Source organism: Terrapene carolina, unplaced genomic scaffold (assembly GCF_002925995.2).
Source record: "Terrapene carolina triunguis isolate 2854851 unplaced genomic scaffold, T_m_triunguis-2.0 Scaffold233, whole genome shotgun sequence".
Classification (NCBI taxonomy): domain Eukaryota; kingdom Metazoa; phylum Chordata; order Testudines; family Emydidae; genus Terrapene; species Terrapene triunguis.
Window position 1 is genome coordinate 12966346 of NW_020664584.1, and position 20029 is coordinate 12986374.

General features: G+C 50.9%; 1 protein-coding gene across 1 annotated transcript in view; it reads right to left on the reverse strand.

The window, feature by feature from the left end:
- The window catches only part of CEP250 (centrosomal protein 250), a 122002-nt gene that overhangs the window by 2536 nt on the left and 99437 nt on the right, over window positions 1-20029 (reverse strand). Inside the window, exons 22-30 of the mRNA XM_029912595.1 lie at window positions 19381-19980; window positions 17588-17747; window positions 16495-16819; window positions 14912-15039; window positions 14505-14625; window positions 13017-13171; window positions 7173-9593; window positions 573-680; window positions 120-275 (exon numbers count right to left, since the gene is read on the reverse strand). Coding sequence (XP_029768455.1) covers window positions 120-275; window positions 573-680; window positions 7173-9593; window positions 13017-13171; window positions 14505-14625; window positions 14912-15039; window positions 16495-16819; window positions 17588-17747; window positions 19381-19980 — 4174 coding nt within the window. The remainder of the gene's footprint in view (window positions 1-119; window positions 276-572; window positions 681-7172; window positions 9594-13016; window positions 13172-14504; window positions 14626-14911; window positions 15040-16494; window positions 16820-17587; window positions 17748-19380; window positions 19981-20029) is intronic.

Sequence of the window (20029 nt, forward strand, 5' to 3'; positions counted from 1 at the left end):
GGGGGCGGACGGGCAGTGCTGGAGCGTGCGGGGGTGGGCAGGCGGTGCCGGAGCACATGGGGGTGCTGTCATCCCAGAGTGCCAAAGGGAACTGGGGAGGCACTAGGAATCTGGCTCACCTGCTCTAGAGTCCTCCTGAGTTGGGCATTGAGCTGCTGCAGCTCAGCTTTGTCATGTTCCAGCCTTGCGACAGCTCGCTGCAGACGTTCCAGTCGCTGCTGTAGGAGTCTCCTCTCTGCCCCTGCTGCCAGCTGCTCCTCTTCCTCTCCCATGGCCTGGGGGGTGTAGAGAACAGAGTCTTGGTGAGCCTGTGCCAGATGGATATGTGTCCCAGATGCTCAGAGTGGGGAATCTGTACAAAGCTGGCTAGGGAGGCCTACAGAGAAGCACACTGTGCCTGATGGGGAGCACTCATCAGTCGCTCCCTCTGCTCCCAAAGCATAGGCACCAGCACCCCTCAGGGGCCACCCTCCAGCACAGCCACAGGGCAGAATTAATCCAGGCCAGATACATACTTCTTACTTCTCCTCTCCCATGTGTACACGGGCCCTGCCCACTCTCCCCTCCCTCACCTGCTGTTTCCCTGCTCTCTCCTCTCTAAGCAGCAGATCCGCATCTCCATTCAGAGCCTTGTTTGGAACGCTCTCCTCTAGGTCTCTGAGAGCTGAAGCAAGCTGCTCCTGTAGGAGTGACAAACAGCACAGATCATCCTCTGGAAGCCAGGGCTGCAGTGCCCCCTGCTGGAGAGGGCACTCACTGCTGTTCCCAGTGAGGCAGACATATCTTGCTCGCTGCAGGCCTCTGCCCCAGCTGCCGAGCTGGGTGGTGCCCTGACCATGGAGGAGACCGAGTCCACAGAGGAGCTGGTGGGACTGCCAGTGGCTGAATACCCCAATGAGGCAGAGGACCCCAGGACAACAGAGCCCCAGTCCGAACTGTATTAAGAAGTAGCCCAGGGAAGCCAGAGTTTAGTCTGGTTATTGCTGTCAGTGCTGGCGTCAGCGTGTTTCAGCTGGATCCAGACTGACCCAGTGGCAGAACACGCCGCCACTGTTAGGGCCCTAGGCTGGGACCCGGTGGAGTAGTGTGGGCCCGGGTCCTCCTACCCCCTGCTGCCAACCCCATCCCTGGGGTGGCTGTCTCTCCACTTCAGGCTGAACAGCCTGTGTTTGCCTGTTAGCTCTGCCCTGCCTGAGGGCCAGAGCCGACAGACCGCTGGCTTGCTCTGTCCTGCCTGAGGGCCTAGGCCCCAGACTGTTTGGTGCTCTGCCCTGCCAAGAGGGTCTAGGCGCTACCACCTGATATTAGGCAGTGACCCCAGTGATGTAGTGTGGCCTCCCTCCGACCCAGAGAGGGAGGGATGACTGCCACCATAGTACATGGACTTACTGGCTACCTTGCAGCACAGTTAGTCAGGGAGCAGCCCAGCAAGTGGTCCTAGGTGGTCTGATCCTTGACAGCAGGGCCATGAAGGTCTGTTAGTCCTGAACGTGAAGGGTCATAGCCAGTGAGGTACACCCTTCATCCCAATGGATCTCAGTGCCATTGCTGTGCAGTGGGCCAGCACTGTGTGTATTGCCAGCCACTCATAGCCACCTCCACCACCTCACTCTCTGTGGAGACTGGACATACTTTTTCTGGTACTTCCATTGAGACTGGGCAGCAGCTTGAGGGGGTATGCTACACAGTCCCCTCCAGCCAGCCCCCAGCAAGGAGCAAAGGTGCTGCAACCCTATTGACAGGATTTCCTAGCCCAAGTGATTCCTATTTCATGGACTGGTTTCAGCTCAGATTCTGCTGTCTGCACCAGCTTTTACAAACACATGGGTAAGGTAAGATCCTCCCATCAGCTTGCTGTCCTGGATCTCCTCCACAGTAGAACGGCATCACCTGGCTCCTCTTCGCACTGACCTCAGCCAGCCCCCACCCTAACTGTCTAGATCATGAAGTGAAGACAGAGCCTCTCAGAGCACTGACACTGGCTGCACTGCAGCCACCAGCAAAGGTGTCGGGGGGAGCCAGCACTGAAGCCAGAGTTTTCTGTGCCAGGAGCACCACCTATCAGAGCTCAGCACAAAGAATGCTGCAAGGCACAAGAGCACCTACCCTGAGGAGGAAGAGCGAAAAGGCAGTCCTGAAAGCAGGACTCTCAGAGCACCAGGAGTGACTGGGCCAAGCATATACTGCTACCCAGAATTACCCCACAAATGCAGAAGGGGCGAATCCAGCAATGGAGCTGCCTATGGCAAGGCCATGTTGGGATGCAGCTGCTTCTCTTTTGGCACCTCTTGCCTTATCATTTTAGGCAGAGGTTCTGCCTCATTGCCTCTATATAAATCCATGGTACGCCCACATCTTGAATACTGCGTGCAGATGTGGTCACCCCATCTCAAAAAAGATATATTGGAATTGAAAAAGGTTCAGAAAAGGGCAACAAAAATGATTAGGGGTATGGAACAGCTTCAGTATGAGGAGAGATCAATAAGACTGGGACTTTTCAGCTTGGAAAAGAGACGGCTAAGGGGCGATATGATAGAGGTCTATAAAATCATGACTGGTGTGGAGAAAATAGATAAGGAAGTGTTATTTACTCCTTCTCAAAACACAAGAACTAGGGGTCACCCAATGAAATTAATAGGCAGCAGGTTTAAAACAAACAAAAGGAAGTATTTGTTCACCCAACACACAGTCAACCTGTGGAACTCTTTGCCAGAAGATGTTGTGAAGGCCAAGACTATAACAGGGTTCAAAAAGGAACTAAATAAATGCATGGAGGATAGATCCATCAGTGGCTATTAGCCAGGATGGGTAGGGATGGTGTCCCTAGCCTCTGTTTGACAGAAGCTGGGAATGGGTGACAGGGGATGGATCACTTGATGATTACCTGTTCCGTTCATTCCCTCTGGGGCACCTGGCATAGGCCACTGTGGGAAGACAGGATACCGGGCTAGATGTACCTTTGGTCTGACCTAATATGGTTGCTCTTATGTTCTCATTGAGTGGACTGGAAGTCACTGGAGCACACTGATTGCAAGTATTGAGGCCCCAACTGTGCCCCTGAGAACATCTGAATGCCAGCTGGTGCTGGGTTCACTGTTCTACAACAGCAACTCCTGTCAGACCTGACAAACTCACAATGCTTTCATAGTATTACCAAACAGGGTCATGTCAAGTCCCTAATAAAAGCTTATGTCATACTGATCCTCATAATCTTTGTGAGATATATGTACACATGATATTTAAGGAGTTGTAAAGATGTACAGGAAAATATGTTTTAAAGTCTGAATCAAAGCAGGGTTGACAAGTAGGTTTTCACCAGACACAGGATGTATATTCACCAGTCTGCCTTGGTTCACATGTAAAACAAGCATTGTAAGCCAACATAATGGAAACCTATTTGCATATGACATCAACATCAGGATGTGAAGACAACATGGAGCCAGCACATCAGGGAGGGGGTAAGGAGGTTGTCCTGACTCTGGGGACAAAACAATGAGTTTTGGAGAATATAAGGAGGAGAAGAAAAGACATTTTGTTATCCTTCACTGAGGAAGAAAAAAGGACAATGCTTTTTGCATTCATGAAAAATGATTCCCAACCATCCTGGCTGGACATGTTGGGAGATTGCTTTAGGTGAGATAAAACTACTTTAGACAAGGCCTTAGCCTGTTAAATTTAATCTCTAGGAAGGGCGTTATACTTTTGTTTTATATGTAACCTTACTCACTATCTCTGAAATCTTAGCATGTGATAATAAACTTATGGTTGTTCTCACTATAAATATATCTCAGTTCTGTGATGATATCAAAGACCTGAACCTGAGTTGTACCAGTCAAGTGTTGTGTATACTATTCCTTTGGGGAGAGCAACCCTCATAATTCCTGTCAGTGTCCAGTGACAGGGGCTGGATACTACAGGAGGATGCTTTCCGAGGGGCTCGGAGATTGGGGGTAAACCTACTGTTAACCTGCAAAGCAGAGTGAATGCTAGCAGAGCCTTGAGTATATTGGGTGGTTAGCAAACCGGTGGTGTCAGGGAGCACAGTTAAGCATCAGCAAGTCTCTCTCTCATTAGAGGCAGGAGGATAACAAGGTGACTCAGTCCTGGGCACTCCAAGAAGAGTCACGTGAACTACATCAAAGAGCTGACATTTGGGGTCTCTGGCCTTCATGGTGATGGTGCAGGATGTGTCAGTGGTGAAGCCACCTGACTGGGCTTAGTGAATAGGGCTAGATGAGAGGCCAGAGCTCTCATCTAGTACTGGCATTTAGTGGTTTTGGCTGATCCAAGCTTCTGTTTTGAGGCTTTGTTCTTTAGGAAACTCTGGGCTGCTCTTGTGCCAGACTTAAGTATTTCTTGGAGTACCTCCAGGAGGGTTATGAAATCCTCTCCACATCTTCAGGCTAAAGGCAATATCTGCTCTGAGGCAGATGGAATGGTTCTGCTGCACTGAATCAAAACTGGGGGGCAGAGGATGAACAATGCACCAACTGCTAAAAGTTTATAGTGCTGAGAATACAGAGCAGATGCACATGCACCAGGAGGCCCAGGAAACACAGAGCAATAGGTTCCCTAGCCCAGGAAGGTATGGGTCTATCTAATTGTGACAAAGTAGAAATTTCTCCTAGTGCTTTGGATGAGAATTGTGTGTGCCACAGTTTCCCCTATTTGCTGCATGTGTACCCAGACGGTGGGGGAAGGGTGATTACTCTTTGCAGAGACCCAGAAATCCAGGTGTGACTGTCGCCTAGCTGCCTAGGCCGCATGCCCATGGAGAACCCAGAAGACAATGACCCGGACATCTGGCTGCCTAGCAACTAATGACCATGGACTGCCAACCCACCCCCCCTACCAGTTGTCATGGTACCACAGGCCCAGTGCTCTTTCCCTTGGCTCCGTACGGTTCCTGGGAGGAACCCCCTTTAGTGTGTCAGTCCTCTTCGAGGGTTGCACTCTCTCTGTGGGGCTAAGCCCTTTAAGCCTCCATCGCCTCCTGGGACCACACTTCTGAGCCTTCAGCACGCCTGCCTCACTCCGTGAGGTCCCCTCAGTGAGTCCACTCGCACTGGACCCCTGAAGGGAGACTTGCACACCCAAAGGAAGCAATGCATCCCCAACCTCTTTAGACTGGAGTGACTCTCAGACAGCACTGTAAAACAGAAGATTTATTAAATGTCTGTAATACAGCATAGAAAGCCTTTAGGTGAGCATAGAGAATGGGAAGCTACAGCCAAATCCATCTGAGTCTGACCGGAGCCCAGGGCTCCCTCTCACTGCCCCCAGTTCAGCAGCGTTCCTGCTTCTCGCAGACCACACTTAACTCATTCAACCTGCTCCTTCTCCTTTGTCCCTCTTCCCGGGCAAACAACTCTTGGTTCTCAGTTGGTCCAAAGTGGCTGGTTTCCTCCAGAGGGGAGGGGGCCGGCAGTCCGTGGTTAGTAGCTGCTAGACAACCAGATGTGTGACAGCTAAACCTGCCTGGACATGGCAGAGCTGACCAGCTGAAAGCACCCACACCCGTCACTGTGGAGCTCTGTTTAGTTTTAATAGTGAGGGTGGAAAGATTACCAAGGGACGTAGTGGATTCTCCATCACTTGAAGTGTTTACACTGAAATGGGAGGTCACTTTTTAAAAGTTTCCCTCTAGCTCAGCCAGAATCTACAGGTTCAATGCAGAAAACACTGGATGAGGTTCTCTGGCCTGTGCTATGCAGGAGATCACACTAGATGAGTCAGCAGTGTGCCCTTGTTGCCAAGAAAGCTAACGGCATACTGGGCTATATAAATAGGAGCATTGCCAGCAGATCAAGGGATGTGATCATTCCCCTCTATTCGGCATTGGTGAGGCCTCATCTGGAGTCCAGTGTCCAGTTTTGGGCCCCACACTACAAGAAGGATGTGGAAAAATTTGAAAGAGTCTAGCGGAGGGCAACAAAAATGATTAGGGGGCCGGGGCACATGACTTATGAGGAGAGGCTGAGGGAACTGGGATTACTTAGTCTGCAGAAAAGAAGAATGAGGAGGGATTTGATAGCTGCTTTCAACTACCTGAAGGGGGGGTTCCAAAGAGGATGGATCTAGACTGTTCTTAGTGGTAGCAGATGACAGAACAAGGAGTAATGGTCTCAAGTTGCAGTGGAGGAAGCTGAGGTTGGATATTAGGAAAAACTTTTTCACTAGGAGGGTGGTGAAGCACGGAATGGGTTACCTAGGGAGGTGGTGGAATCTCCTTCCTTAGAGGTCTTTAAGGTCAGGCTTGACAAAGCCCTGGCTGGGATGATTTAGTTGGGGATTGGTCCTGCTTTGAGCAGGGGGTTGGACTAGATGAGCCCCTGAGGTCCCTTCCAACCTTGATATTCCATCTCCGGTGCCACAGCAGGGCTGCTGCTAAGACAGGCTCCCTGCCTGCGCCACCCCCACGCTGCTCCCTCCGCGTACTGCTCCTGCCGGCAAGCACTGCTCCCGCAGCTCCCATTGGCCAGGAACAGGGAGCTGTGGCCAATGGGAGCTGAGGGGGCAGTGCTTGCAAAGAGGGGCAGCGCGTGGAGCCACGTGCTGCCCATCACCCCCAGGGGCCACAGGGGTGTGTTGGCCCCTTCCAGGAGTGGCGTGGGGCCAGGGTAGGCAGGGAGCCTGCCTTAGCGGTAAGTGCAGCCCAGCAGGAGGTCGCACCCCAAACCCCAGCACTGAGCCCCCTCCTAGAGCCAGCACCCCCACCCCCTCCTGCACCCCAACACTCTGCCCCAGACCAGATCCCCCTCGTGCACCCAGGCCCCAGGCTCAGCCCAGAGCCCCCTCCCACACTGCAAACCCCTCGGTTCCAGCCCAGAGCCCGCACCCCCTCCTGAACCCCAACCCTCTACCCCAGCCCAGTGGAAGTGAGTGAGGGTGCGGGAGAGCGAGTGACCGGGGTGGGGGGAGGAATGGAGTGAGTGGGGCAGGGCTTTGGGGGAAGGGGTGGGGCCTTGGGGAAGGGGTGGGGTAGATCCTTGGTTGCCCTTAAATTCAAAAACTGATCTTGGGCGTAAAAAGGTTGTAGCCCACTGGACTAGATGATCATAATGGTTCCTTCTGGACTGAACATCTATGAATCTAAACAAAGTGCCATTGGATTCCTAAGACAGAAATAGACAGGCATCCTTTTCATGCAAGTCACCCCCCAAACTGCCTACCTGAAGATGAAGCCGATCCTTATCCCGCTCTGATACCATGCACTGTAGGACAGCCATTTCCTCCCTCAGGGTCCTACTGGCTGCTTGGCTCTGGGCCAGGGACAAAGCCAAGGCCTGTGCTTTCTCCCTCCATTCTATCTCCACACTCTCAGTCTGCTTCAGAACAGCCATCATGTGCTCCAGTTCCTGATCCTTCACTTTTTTCTCCTCTTCCAGCTGTTGGATCCACACCTTCTGCCTTTCCAACTGCTGGTCTCTCTCCTGGAGAACCTTCCTCTTGGCTGCCTCCTCTGTCTCCCATCTCAGGAGTTTCTGGATTTGGCTCTTTAGAGTCTCCCCTTCACCAGCTCTCCTTTGCAGAGCTGAGGTGAGCTGCTTCAGGAGCTCACCCTGTGTCCTCAGCTCCTGCTCTCGCCCTCTCAGAGTCTCCTCCAGGCCCCTGACTCGCTCTCTCTGGTGTTTGATCTCCTCATCCTTTTTGGCCAGTGTCTGCTGGAGATGCTGGAGATTTTCTTGAAGACCCTTTGCCTCCTCCTCTTCCAATTGTTTTCGCTCATCTTGGGCCTTGATCTCCTGTTCCCTCTTGTTCAGAGCTTCTTCTAGAAGCTGCTCTCTCTCTCTGTGATGTCTCTCCTCCTTCTCAGCCAGTGTAAGCTGGAGATGGTGCAGGGTCTCCTGCTCTTCCTCTCGGTGCTGGAGCTGTTGAATGAGAGTCTCATTCTCCCACTCTCGCTCTCTTACAACTTCCTCTAGACAACTTGCTTGGTTCTGGCAGGACTTTAGTGCCACCTGCATTCTTTTTTCTTGAAGTTGGTATATGCTAATTTGCTCCACCTGCTTGAGGAGTTCTACATGCTTCTCCTTCACTATTTGGCTCATTCTGTCTAGATCCTGCTGTAAGCTCCTGACACACTTTTCTTCCAGCTCTTTCTGCCCTAACAGCTCCTTGACATGCCCTTGTAAAGACTCTATCTCCTGGTCTCTGGCTTGTAGAGATGATTTGGTATATTCAAGTGTCTTCAAGACAGCCTTAGTCTGTGTCACTGCATCTTCCTCATGCTGCTGAAGCTTATGGATTTCTTCCTCAAGGGCCTCTATTTCCCCTTCTCTCTCCCTCAGAGTCACCTGTGTTTGTTGAAGATTTGCTTGCATGACTCTTGCCTGATTCTCCTCCTCTGTCTTGTGCTCCTCATATTGCTTTTGCAGGGATTCGATTTCTTGCTCTCGCTCCCTTAATATTGCTTCAAGACAGTCAAGAGTTTTCACCTGTTGCTCAACTTCTCTTTCTTGTTTTTGGAGTGTCCAGATCTGCTCTTTCTGAGACTTAATCACTCCATCTCTCTCCTTTAGTGCTTCCTTGGCATATTCTAAATCTCTCTGTAAAACCTTCATCTGCCCTTCTGCTTCTTCCTCATATTTCTGTATTTGCTGCATTTGGAATTCCAGCTCTCTGTCTTTGTCTTTTAAGGCTGCTTGTGTTTGCTCCAGATGTTCACAAAGAGGCTTTAGCTTCATTTCCATCTCTTCCTTAATATTCTGAATTTGCTTTTGTTGTGACTCAAGCTCTTGATCTCTCTGAGTCAGAGTGAGGGTCATCTGTTTTACTTTCTCCCGCAGGTCCTGTAGCTCTTCCTCCCGCTGATCCTCATACTGCTGGAAAATCCTTATCTGCTCCTGCTGCGATTCGATCTCATGCTCTTTGTCCCCGAGAATTGCTTTCATGTGTTCTAGGCTTGTGCGCAGAACCTTCACCTGCTTTTTCTCCTCCTCTTTCAATTCTTCAGCTACTTTTCTCTGAGACATAAGCTCACAATCTTTTTCCCTCAAGTCTGCTTTGATCAGATAGCGCTCCTCCAGCAGAGCTTTCATTTGTGATCTTCCATGTTCTTCCAGAGTCTGGATTTTCTCTTCCTGGAATTTAATTTCCTTTACTTTCTCCTCTAGGTTTAAAGTCAGTTGTTCTAGAGCAGTCTTCTGCATTTCCCTCTGATTCTCTAGTTCCTGAATCTGTTCTTGTTGGGATTCCACCTCTCTGTCCTTCTCCTCTAGGTCTTTAGTAAGGTGATCTAAAGCTGTTCTTTGCACTTCTCTCTGGTGCTCCAGCTCGCTAATCTGTTCTTGCAGTGTTTCCATTTCTCCATCTCTCTGGCTTAAGGCAAGAGTCAGGTGATCCAGATTTTCCTGCAAAGCCTTCCCCAAGGCAGCCTCCTTCTGCAATGTTTGGATTCCCTCCTGTTGAGTCTCTGCTTCCTCACTTTTCATTTTCAGGGCAGAGAGGGTTGTTTGAAGCTCTTGTTCTAGGGAGCGGCTCATCTTTGCTGCTATGTTTGCCCGAGTCTCAGAGGCAGAGACTGATTCCTGGAGAAGGTCCATCTCCCGTACCAGTTTCTCCTTAGCTGCTTGCAGCATGTCCCGTTCATGCTGAAACAGAAAGAAAATGACTTGAAAATAAATCTCGATGTCTCTTCCCATCTCAGAACTGGGCTGTAGCTCTACTGCCTGGATGATGTGACACCCAAGTTCTACAAGTGTGGCTCTTAGTGGAATAACTCTTACAGTTGGGGTGGCTTTTCTCTCCCATCTAATTTTTCTTATTCTTTGGTCACTCGTGGAAACTCGAGAATTGCCCTTTCTCCCCTAGGACTTGTCTACACAAGGATATAGCACTGTTTCAGCAGCTGATTTAGTTGAGCTGATGATACCTGTGGTGTAGCTGTACATGCAGACATGGGCAAGCGGTAATCACCATTGATTCAGCCAAAATCATTAATGAAACAGCACTATTTTGGAGTGTAGATCATGCCTTTGAGTGACTTCTGGTTGTAGCTCCTGAAGGGTGGGTGAAGTTACTCTCTCAGCAGAGATAATTAGGAATGGGAAAAAAAATCCCTGAATCATAATTCAAACATACATGAATCTAGCAACTTCATGTTTTTATTCATATGACTATTGTGACATTCTATACCATGGGAGTGTGCCCTGTAACCCCCATATTCCTCATTTATATATAATTGTGCTCTTACATATAAAGCATGCCACGTGAGGTCTCATGGGAAAGGTTATGATCTGCTGAAACCCACTGTTCCATCTAAATATGTGTATCATTAATGCATATGAGGTTATGACAATGTGCTGCATGGTTGTCACTAAAATATGCTGTGAGTTTGGCAAGCGCCCAGATACTAGCTCTCCAGAGACAATGCCAAGGAAAGCAAGCAATGCCCGGTTGGGTGTCAAACAACCCATCAACAGCCATTGTTTAGCAAGGGAGCTACAATTCAATGACTCACCTGCATAAGGCCACACCAGGGGAATTGCTCAACCTTGCCTGGGGTCTCAGAAATGCTCACCAGACATGCCTGGACTTGTGCTCTCCAAGCACCTGAGACTAAGAGTATAAAACAGAACACAGTGGCCTCATACATGGCCTTTCTCCTTCCCCCACCTATACTGCAAGCAACAAGGACATTCTGAAGACTCCAATAGAGGGGACTGGCCTAGGTTTCAAGGGTGAAACCTGTGTACTATGAATTGCAATATCCAGTGAGGGTGAGACAAACTGCTTAATCTAGATGTTGCCCAGTCTAATAGGGTTGAGAGTTTAGACTGCGTGCTTATATTTTATTTTATTTTGGTAACCACTCTGACTTTTTGCCGATCACTTATAATCACTTAAAATCTATCTTTTGTAGTCAATAAATGTATTTAACTGTTTATCTTTACCAGTGAGTTTGCCTGAAGTGTCTGGTGAATCTGCTCAGGTATGCAAAGGCTAGTGTATATCCACTTGCCTTTGATGAAGTGGTGAATGAATTAATACATTTGCACTGCTCAAGACGAGCAGCGCAAGGTGGTATGTTCCTGTTGTACAAGGCTGGGAGCTGGGGGGGATTCAGCTGGTGCCTTTCTCTGTGTGATTCATGAGTGGCTCTGGGAGCATTCATGCAATCTAGCCGGGTGTGGTGCTCCGCATGCGGTTATCCTGAGTGATAACAGCGCCTGGAGGGGTTTGCTGCTTGTCACTAGCAAAGCATTGTGAGAGACAGCTCAGGCTGGAGAGTTAAGAGGGCACAGCGGTCCAATGGTCCCAGGCTGCACCCCAGGGATCCCATCACAACTATTACAAAAGTTAACCTGAAAAATTGTATTGTAATTGTAATTGTATTGAAAAACTACTGTAAGTATGTCTGGCTAATTCCATTCCCCTCCAGCTATCCTCATTGACCCCTTTCCTCTTCCTCCTGCCTACTGTGCTGTGTTCATCTCCTTGCTAAGATAAACAGTCCCATGCCTTTCAACTTCTCTTCATATGGAAGTTTATCCAGGTCTCTAATCATTCTCATCATGTGTCCTGAATCAAGCACCTCCATTACTGCAACACTCTGAGATGGGATGACCAGAACTGCACACCGTGTTACAGGTGAGGGCATTCCATTAATTTAGAGAATGGCATTACAATTATTTTTAAAATTCTCTTTGCATTTATCAGCATGGAATTTCATTTGTCATCATGCTGCTTATCTGTGTAACTTAGTTAGGTCCTTCTGAAGTTAGTCTTCTCCAGCCTTGACTAGTCTTAACACAAAATTATTATCTGAAAATTTTGCTTCCTCAATACATACACACCTTTTCCAGATAACTAATATATTAAACAACACTGGTCCTAGCACAGAGCCCTGGGGCAGCCAGCTGTTAACCTTTTTTCAACTATGAAAGTGAACCAAGCATTCCTTCTCTTTGTTTTCTGTCTTTTAGGCCCCAACTCTGCAAATACTTATGCATGTGCTTAACTTCACTGCTGTGAGTAGTTCCAATGATCTCAGGAAGACTACTCACAGTAGTAAAGCAAAGCATATGTGGAAGTCTTTGCAGAGTCAGTACCTTAACCAATTTCTGATCCATAACAATACTTTGCCTCTCATACCATGACTATTCCATTTCCTTTACAACCCCTTCTGAGGGACATTGTCAAAGACTTTGAAAGTCCAATAAATTACATCAACCAGTTCTCCTTTACCCATTACTTTAATGACAGAATTCTAATAGATTAATGAGGCACAGTTTTCCTTGGCAGAAGCTGTGCTGTTTAAACACTATGATAGGCTCTTTTAGATGTTTTATAAAACTTACCAGGTACGGAAGTACCTAAATCTAAATTTAGCTTCCTGAGCTCCCAGTGTCGCTGGTACTAGTATGTACCATGGCCACAGCCTGCTCCCCAGAACTCACTGGAAGTCTGTCCAGATGTCGCATAATATCAGCCACCTTCACACACACACCAAAGGGTTCTCACGCTCACCAGATGCCTGCCCAGCTATTGATATTCACAGTGAACAAACCCTGCCTGTGTCTCCAACTGTAATCCCCTTTCCTTAGAGCAGTCTCCTCAGTGTGTGAAGATTATCAGTGGCTCATGAAAATCCCAAGCCTGGAACAGCAGGGGTGTGAGTGGATAGAAGTGAAATGCATTGGCAGAACTCTAGGGGTGGAACTCAGACTAGAATAGTGAGGATACTGTGGATCAGCAGCCAGGTGGCTCAGTAGCACTGCATGGGAAGCCTAGGACTGGATAGTGGGGCATGACAGAGGGGCTGCAGGAGGGATAGGGGAAACTTGCTCAATGTCTGCACACTCTGTCTGGTTATACATGCTTCTAACCTTGAGGGGAGCACCAGAAATTAGAAAATAGACCTGGGAGATGGCACTGTGCAGGGGTTTTCCATTCAGTGGCTCTGGGGCCAGGGCAGGGTTGTTCCCAAGAATGCAGTGTTAAAAGAGCTCTGTCCAGGCTTTCCTTGAATGGCCATTATGTAACAAAGCTTCAGGGCCATCTGCCAGCCTCACCACAACATCTCTTCTTTGCTTCTCGGTGCCCTCAAGGCTCCTCTCCAAGGATGCAACCTCCCCATGCAATGTCACAACCTCCTTCTTTAGGGCAATGACCTCTTCTTGCAGCATGGCCTGGAGTGAGCCCTGCTTCCCTTCTACCATCCGCATCTCTGCAATGGGGAAGGGGGAGAAGAGGAACCAAAACAAAACCAAACAATGCTGGGCAAGAGCCATAATCTTTCCATTCAACTGCCCTTTGCTTCCCAGGCTCCAGCCCACAAAGGGGAGATTGGGTTATGCTCAGAGAAGTATCTTGGTCTGAGGTATTTGGCTTAAGGAAGTTCAGGTGAAACCAGAGTTCACAGGCAGAGGGAGTGAAGAAGGAGCAGTCAATAAGATTAGATTAACAGACTGGTGCAGTGAGCATCTTCAGTATAGTAGTGAGAGCAGAGGTGGATAAGATTACAAAAGGAAAATATATAGGAAGGAAAAGGATGAATACCAACTGACGTAGGGCTCCATCCAAGGACAAGTCTGGGTGCAGAGGAGCTGGTACCACAAAGGAGGGAGCAATAAGGTTGCAAAAGGATGTTGCAGAATTAGAAAGAATCCCAAGACGGGCAATAAGGGGCTCTGCCATAGAGATAGACTGAAAAGACTCGGACTGTTCAACTAGGCCTAGGGGACATGATAGAAGCCTATAAAATACTGACTGGTCTAGGGCAGGAGGATAGGGAGTTTATGTTCCACTACACAGGAACAGGGGACAATCCACTACATTGAAAGGCAGACAATTCCAAGTGTTTGGTGGGTACGAGTGGTGCCATGACAGACGAGAAGCCAAGATGCCCGCATAGTTGTGGTATGGAGGGGTTCACAGTACTGGAGGCCGTGGGAAGCGAGGAAGAGTGAGAGAGACAGGACAATTAGCTACATGGGGAGTAGTTACTGTGCTATAGCTTAGGGCAAGACCCAGAGTGAGATCTGTTCGAGGGGCTGCTGTTGTATGTGAAAAGTGACTGGGGAGATGAGAGACAGTGTCTCCATCAAGCATTTTGCTGAGGGTGGGAGGTTCAGCAGCAGCCTGTGCTCAGACTGTATCAGGGCTAGGAAGGGGAGGGTTGAGAAGGAAGCAGAAGAAGCAGATTGTAGAAAACTGGGGAAGGTAGCAGAGGCACATGATTTATTGACAACTGCAATAACGCAAGGATCCTGGGGGAGGAGACAGAGCTAATGCACTGGAAAACGGAGGAGAAGCCTCCGTTACTCAGGAATGCCCCAGGTTAGCACAGGGCAGGAGGAGAGAAGATAGGACTCTTCAAGTACTGCAAGGAGCACAGCAGGGAACCAGGGCTGTCTCTCTGCAATGAGTCACAGTCTATTCAGAAGCGCCAGTCTGTGTGGGCTCTCACAGTGGCTCTTCCTCTCCCCCAACTGCCATCTTCACTCCCTTGCTGATAAAGCAGAGTGGGCCTGGTACAGTGGGAAGGAGGGGAGCCATACCTTCCTGGCTTTGAGACAACCACTTCTGCAGCTCTTGGGTGTGGGCTCTGAGACAGTCCCTCTCGGCCTCCTTTTTGCTCAGCTCCTGCTCCAGCTTCTGAGCCTTGTTCCTGGCATCATCCTGGAGAAAGCAGGAGAGGCTGTATGAAGCTACACACACACGGTGCCAGGACAGCAGAGAGAGGGAAGCCTAGGGCATAGACTCAGACAGGGCAGGGCCATTACCAACAGGGGCAGTAGTAGTAAGTGGGATCCCTACAGAGGGGGTATTCCCCTCTCCCCATGATGGAGCAGGTCTAGGCTGCACTGGCACAGGGAACTAGAGCCAGCTCGGCCACACCACCTTATTTTGCTGCTAAGCTCAGCAGAGGGGCAGGGGAAGTGAGTGCACTGAGGAGAGCCGTTACCCGATCTCGCAGAGTCTGCCTCAGGTCCTGGTGCAGGTTCCGGAAGGCTGTTGCCACTTTCTCTGCTGTGAGCTCTATGTGGAGGTCCTTAGGTTGAGGCCCAGTAAGCCCACAAACACGGTCCTGTTCTGGAAAAATAAGCCCTGGGATTAGTGTTTGGCCAAAGGGTCGCCAGTGACAGAGACCTGCTTACACGTAGGAGAAGCTGGCAGGGTTTGGAGACCTCCAAGGGGCAGGTCCCATAGATGTGACAGTGAATAGGTGACACACTGCACATTACCTTGACTGCCCATTAGTGCCACATCAGATGTGGCATTCTCCAATGGCTACTGGGGCTGTATTTCACCCTGGGGCTGAGGTCGCTTCCCCATTCACAAACACTGCCTTAGTTCTCTCTGCAGTGAGCTTTTTGGGGCATAGGCCTGCCCTCCGTACCCCTCCTGGCTTTAGAAACAAAGGCTGCCCACGCTTGCCAACAGCCCCATGTTTCTGTTCTGTGTCTCACATCCCTGTTTGTTCCAGCAAATGAGGCTGAAATATGGTCCAGCCGCCGATCTCTTATAGACACTAGATGCTATTGCCAGGCGTGCATCCAGCCCTGCTGGCTTTCCCTTCACACAGGAGTGCTCTGCAGCACTAAGCCAGGAGAGCCAGTCTCCTCCCACACCACCTGCCCTCAGCAGCAGCTCCTCTCAGGAGGCAGTAACATGCAGAGGGAGAGGGGATGTCAGAGACCCCTCTTGGAGGCACTGGCAAGGGAGGGAGGAATGGCCCCTTGAGAAAAACGGGGGAGGGGAGTAAAGCACACAATGCAATTTCATCAGCTCTGAGAAACACTGGCACATCCCCAAACAGCCCTGCCCCCTGCCCACCTGGGTTTCTCCCACCCAGGCTTGGTATCTGTTTTTGATACGTTGACAGGGAGGTTGCAATGAAATATCCTTACAAAATACATGCAATATTTTCTGGAGGCTTCTTGGAGCAATGTCCCAGGGGACATTTCTAAGTATTGGCAACTGGGCCATGTGGGACTCCATGCAATCAGCAGCACAGGTGGGCTGGTGATCGGCCCTGGGCTCTCTGGCTTGTAGTGCTTCCTGCATCTTGCACGGCATCCCGTAAGATGTATAACCCATCATCCATGGCGCCTGCTATTGAGGTCAGCCATGCAGATCTGGAGTCCCTGGAAGCCTCTGACCAGCCCTAAGGCCAACCTAATCAGCAGTTCCAGAAGAAGTGGAAGAACACTCCTTCTGGGGGCCAGAGATTGCTAGAACATGTTACACTTTTCAAATGGAATATGCTGTCCGTTCGCCCAGAATGGAGGGCCAAGAATTGCTGTGTCAGAGACTGAGGAATTCTCTTGGGCCAAGAGCCAGAGTAAAGGGTTCCCCACTGTTCCTAGCCTTCCCCAACCAGAGCAAGGCCACTGGGAAGCAATATGGGCCAGGAAATCAGGACTAGGAAGGGAACCCCAGCTCTCCTACACTAGGCTGTAAAGCCTTCTCAGCCTAGGGACAGATCCACATGGCCTTCTGGGGGTAAGCCTCGAGCACACTGCCACAGACACTAGCCACACTCACCTGCACTCCATGTGACAAGGTCTCCACTTGCCAGAGTGCTGCCACACAGTGTGTGCTGCAGAACCGTGTGCAGCCTGGCCAGCTGGGACTCTGCTTCACTGCGGGCACTGCTGGTGAGGTGGCACTCCACAGCCAGTGCCTCTGCCCGGCTCTCGGTGCTGCAAAGGCTAAGGCGCAGCTGAGACACCTCTGCCTCTAGTGTCCGCAGCAAATCCCTCAAATGCCGCTCACCCGCCCGTGACTCCTCCAGATCCTGTGACAGCTGCTTCTCATTGGCCACTAAACCAGCCTCTTTCTCTAGCACTGCCTGCCTGAGTGAGTGGACCTGCAGAGAAGAGAAACACAGGCCCTCGGGGGCTCAGCATGACTATTGCGAGGGCAGGGAGGAGGAGAGAGTCCGACGGAGGAAGCTGCTTTCGGGCAGACACCTTCCTACAGCCAAAGGCACAAAACTGAGGCGGTGCAGAGGTCAGATTGGAAATAAGCTCCGGGACCTTCAGGGACCAAGAGCTCCCCACCCGCAGGGAAACACAGATTATTGCTCCCTGCCCCACCATGCCCTCACCCTCAGAAAGAAACCAGAAGAAAAACACGGGGTGAAAGAGGCTCCTGAGCAGGAGCCAGTTATGCCATAGTGGAGGTGAACTACCCGACAAAAACATGGAGGCAGGAACAGCGAGATGGTCAGTCCCTCACGTTGTGTGTCTGGGACCTCCCACCTTCCCAGCTCTGAGCTCCCTTCCTCCTCCCCGTAGCAGAGAGAGAAGTTAGTGCTTTGCAGTGCTAGGCACAGCCACCTGGAGCCAACAACTGCGAAAGAGGCTTTGAGATGCTCCACAGGAGTCTGCTGTTCTCTCTGGGGCTCAGGGTCTGCAATCAGGGGGTTAAGACGTAGGGAGGGCAGAGCCAGAGCCAGGCTTCGGCACCATAGCTCCAAGGCTGTGAGCAGGTGAGGGGAGAGGAGGCAGTGTTACAGGAGTGGAAGCAGTGGAGGAGGGGACAGGGACCAGAATACAGTGGCTGGGGAGGGTGGGGCTGGTCCTGGGCAAGGCTGATGTGCTGCTGGGGAAGGGAATGCTGGTGTGCAGGGCACCTGTGTGTTGAGCTCCTGTATCTCTCTTCTGTGGTCAGAATGGAGCTGCTGAGCTTGGCAAATGGCTGCCTGCAGGCTGATGATCTCACTCAGCTGGGCATCGTCTCTCTCCTGGAAGGTCCTGAGTCTCAGCTCCTTCCCCTCCAGGGCCAGAGCCAGGCTGAAAGAGAGAAGGGACTTAATAATCCTGGCAAGAACAACAAGGAGTCCGGTGGCACCTTAAAGACTAACAGATTTATTTGGGCATAAGCTTTCGTGGGTAAAAAACCCACTTCTTCAGATGCATGGAGTGAAAGTTACCTGGCGGCTCAGTGCCTGGAGTGGGGGAGGGGTGACGCTCTGATGGCAATGTGATGGGGGGGGCTCTGTAATCCTGGCGGCTCAGTGCCTGGAATGGGGGAGGGGTGACGCTCTGATGGCAATGTGATGGGGGGGCAGCTCTGTAATCCTGGCGGCTCTGTGACAAAGGCGGGGAGACTCTCTCTAAGCCTGGCAGCACCACAACAGGGGGGTTTCGTAAACCCAGTGGTGCCGCGATGGGAGGGACAGAGGAGGGATCTCCGTAAACCCGGGGCTCTTTGCCACGTGGTTTAATATTTAACAAGCCCTCGTGAGTCAAATCTGGCAGGAGAGAAGGCCGGGCCCTTTCCTAATCCCGCAGACACTCTGCTCATTCAGTCCCATGCTAGCACTACAGTCTTGTCCCCGTATGAGCAGTCCCAACGTATCTGCTGTTTTTAAAGGGGGAGAGACGATCTCATAAGAATGGCCACACTGGCTCATACCAATGGTCCATCTTGTCCAGCAACCTGTCTTTTGACGGGGCCAGTGCCAGCTGCTTCAGAGGGAATGAACAGAACAAGAGAAATTATCAGGAGAGCCATCCCTGTCAGCCAGTCCCAGCTTCTGGCACTCACAGGTTTATGAACATCCAGAGCATAGGGTTGAGTCCCTGATCATCTTGGCTAGTAGCCATTGATGGACCTATTCTCCAGGAATTTATCTCGTTCTTTTTTTAACCCAGTTATACTTCAGGCCTTCACAACATCTGCTGGCAACAAGTTCCGCAGGTTGACTGTGGTATGTGAAGTACTTCCTTTCGTTTGCTTTAAACCTGCTGCCTATTAATTTCATCAGGTGCCTCCTGGTTCGTGTGTTATGTGAAAACGTAAACAACACTTCCCTATTCACTTTCTCCATGCCATTCATGATGTTCTAGATCAGTGGTGCTCAAACTTGTGTACTGGTGACCCCTTTCACACAGCAAGCCTCTGAGTGCGACTCCCCCATTATAAATTAAAAACACTTTTTAATATATTTATCACTATTATAAATATTGGAGGCTAAGCTGGGTTTGGGGTGGAGGCTGAGAAGCTCGCGACCCCTCATGTAATAACCTCGCAACCCCCGAGGATGTTCCATACAAGGCATTCAGACATTTGAAATGTCATTAAGGGCAACCAGCTGGGTAAAGGAATTGGCTAATCATGCTGAACTGTGAGAAATCCAGCAGTCTCCAGGAGGCAAACCTGGGCAAAGCCACTACAGCTGCAGCTATGTCCCTAGGGAGTGCCTTTGCTGACTGCTGTCAGAAGGAAACTGATAGGCTACTGCACAGTGCACTCCAGGCACCCCAGTGGGAGAACGTAAGAGCAGGCCCCTAATTGCGCCAACACCTCAGAACTTTGGGAGATGCTCCTAGATTAGCTTGCATGTGCACAGACCTGAAAGCAGGAATCAGTTAAGATTGAAAACAAAATATCTAGCCCACATCACACTTGATTTCTGCCTACCTGGCTCTTTCACCCTCCAGGGCTCTGAGTCTGGCCTGGAGCTCCGTGTTCTGACGCTCCGCCACCTCCTGTCGGCTCCTCTCCCCCTCCAGGGCTCCGAGCGTGGCCCGGAGCTCTGTGTTCTGACGCTCCGCCTCCTCCCATCGGCTCCTCTCCTCCTCCAGGACTCCTAGTGTGGCCTGGAGCTCTGTGTTCTGACGCTCCGCCTCCTCCCGTCGGCTCCTCTCCCCCTCCAGGGCTCCGAGCGTGGCCCGGAGCTCTGTGTTCTGACGCTCCGCCTCCTCCCGTCGGCTCCGCTCCCCCTCCAGGGCTCCGAGCGTGGCCCGGAGCTCTGTGTTCTGACGCTCCGCCGCCTCCCGTCGGCTCCTCTCCTCCTCCATGGCTCCAAGCGTGGCCCGGAGCTCTGTGTTCTGACGCTCCGCCTCCTCCCATCGGCTCCTCTCCCCCTCCAAGGCTCTGAGCATGGCCCGGAGCTCTGTGTTCTGACACTCCGCCTCTTCCCATCGGCTCCTCTCCCCCTCCAGGGCTCTCAGCGTGGCCTGGAGCTCTGTGTTCTGACTCTCCGCCTCCTCCCGTCGGCTCCTTTCCCCCTCCAGGGCTCTGAGCGTGGCCCGGAGCTCTGTGTTCTGACGCTCCGCCTCCTCCCATC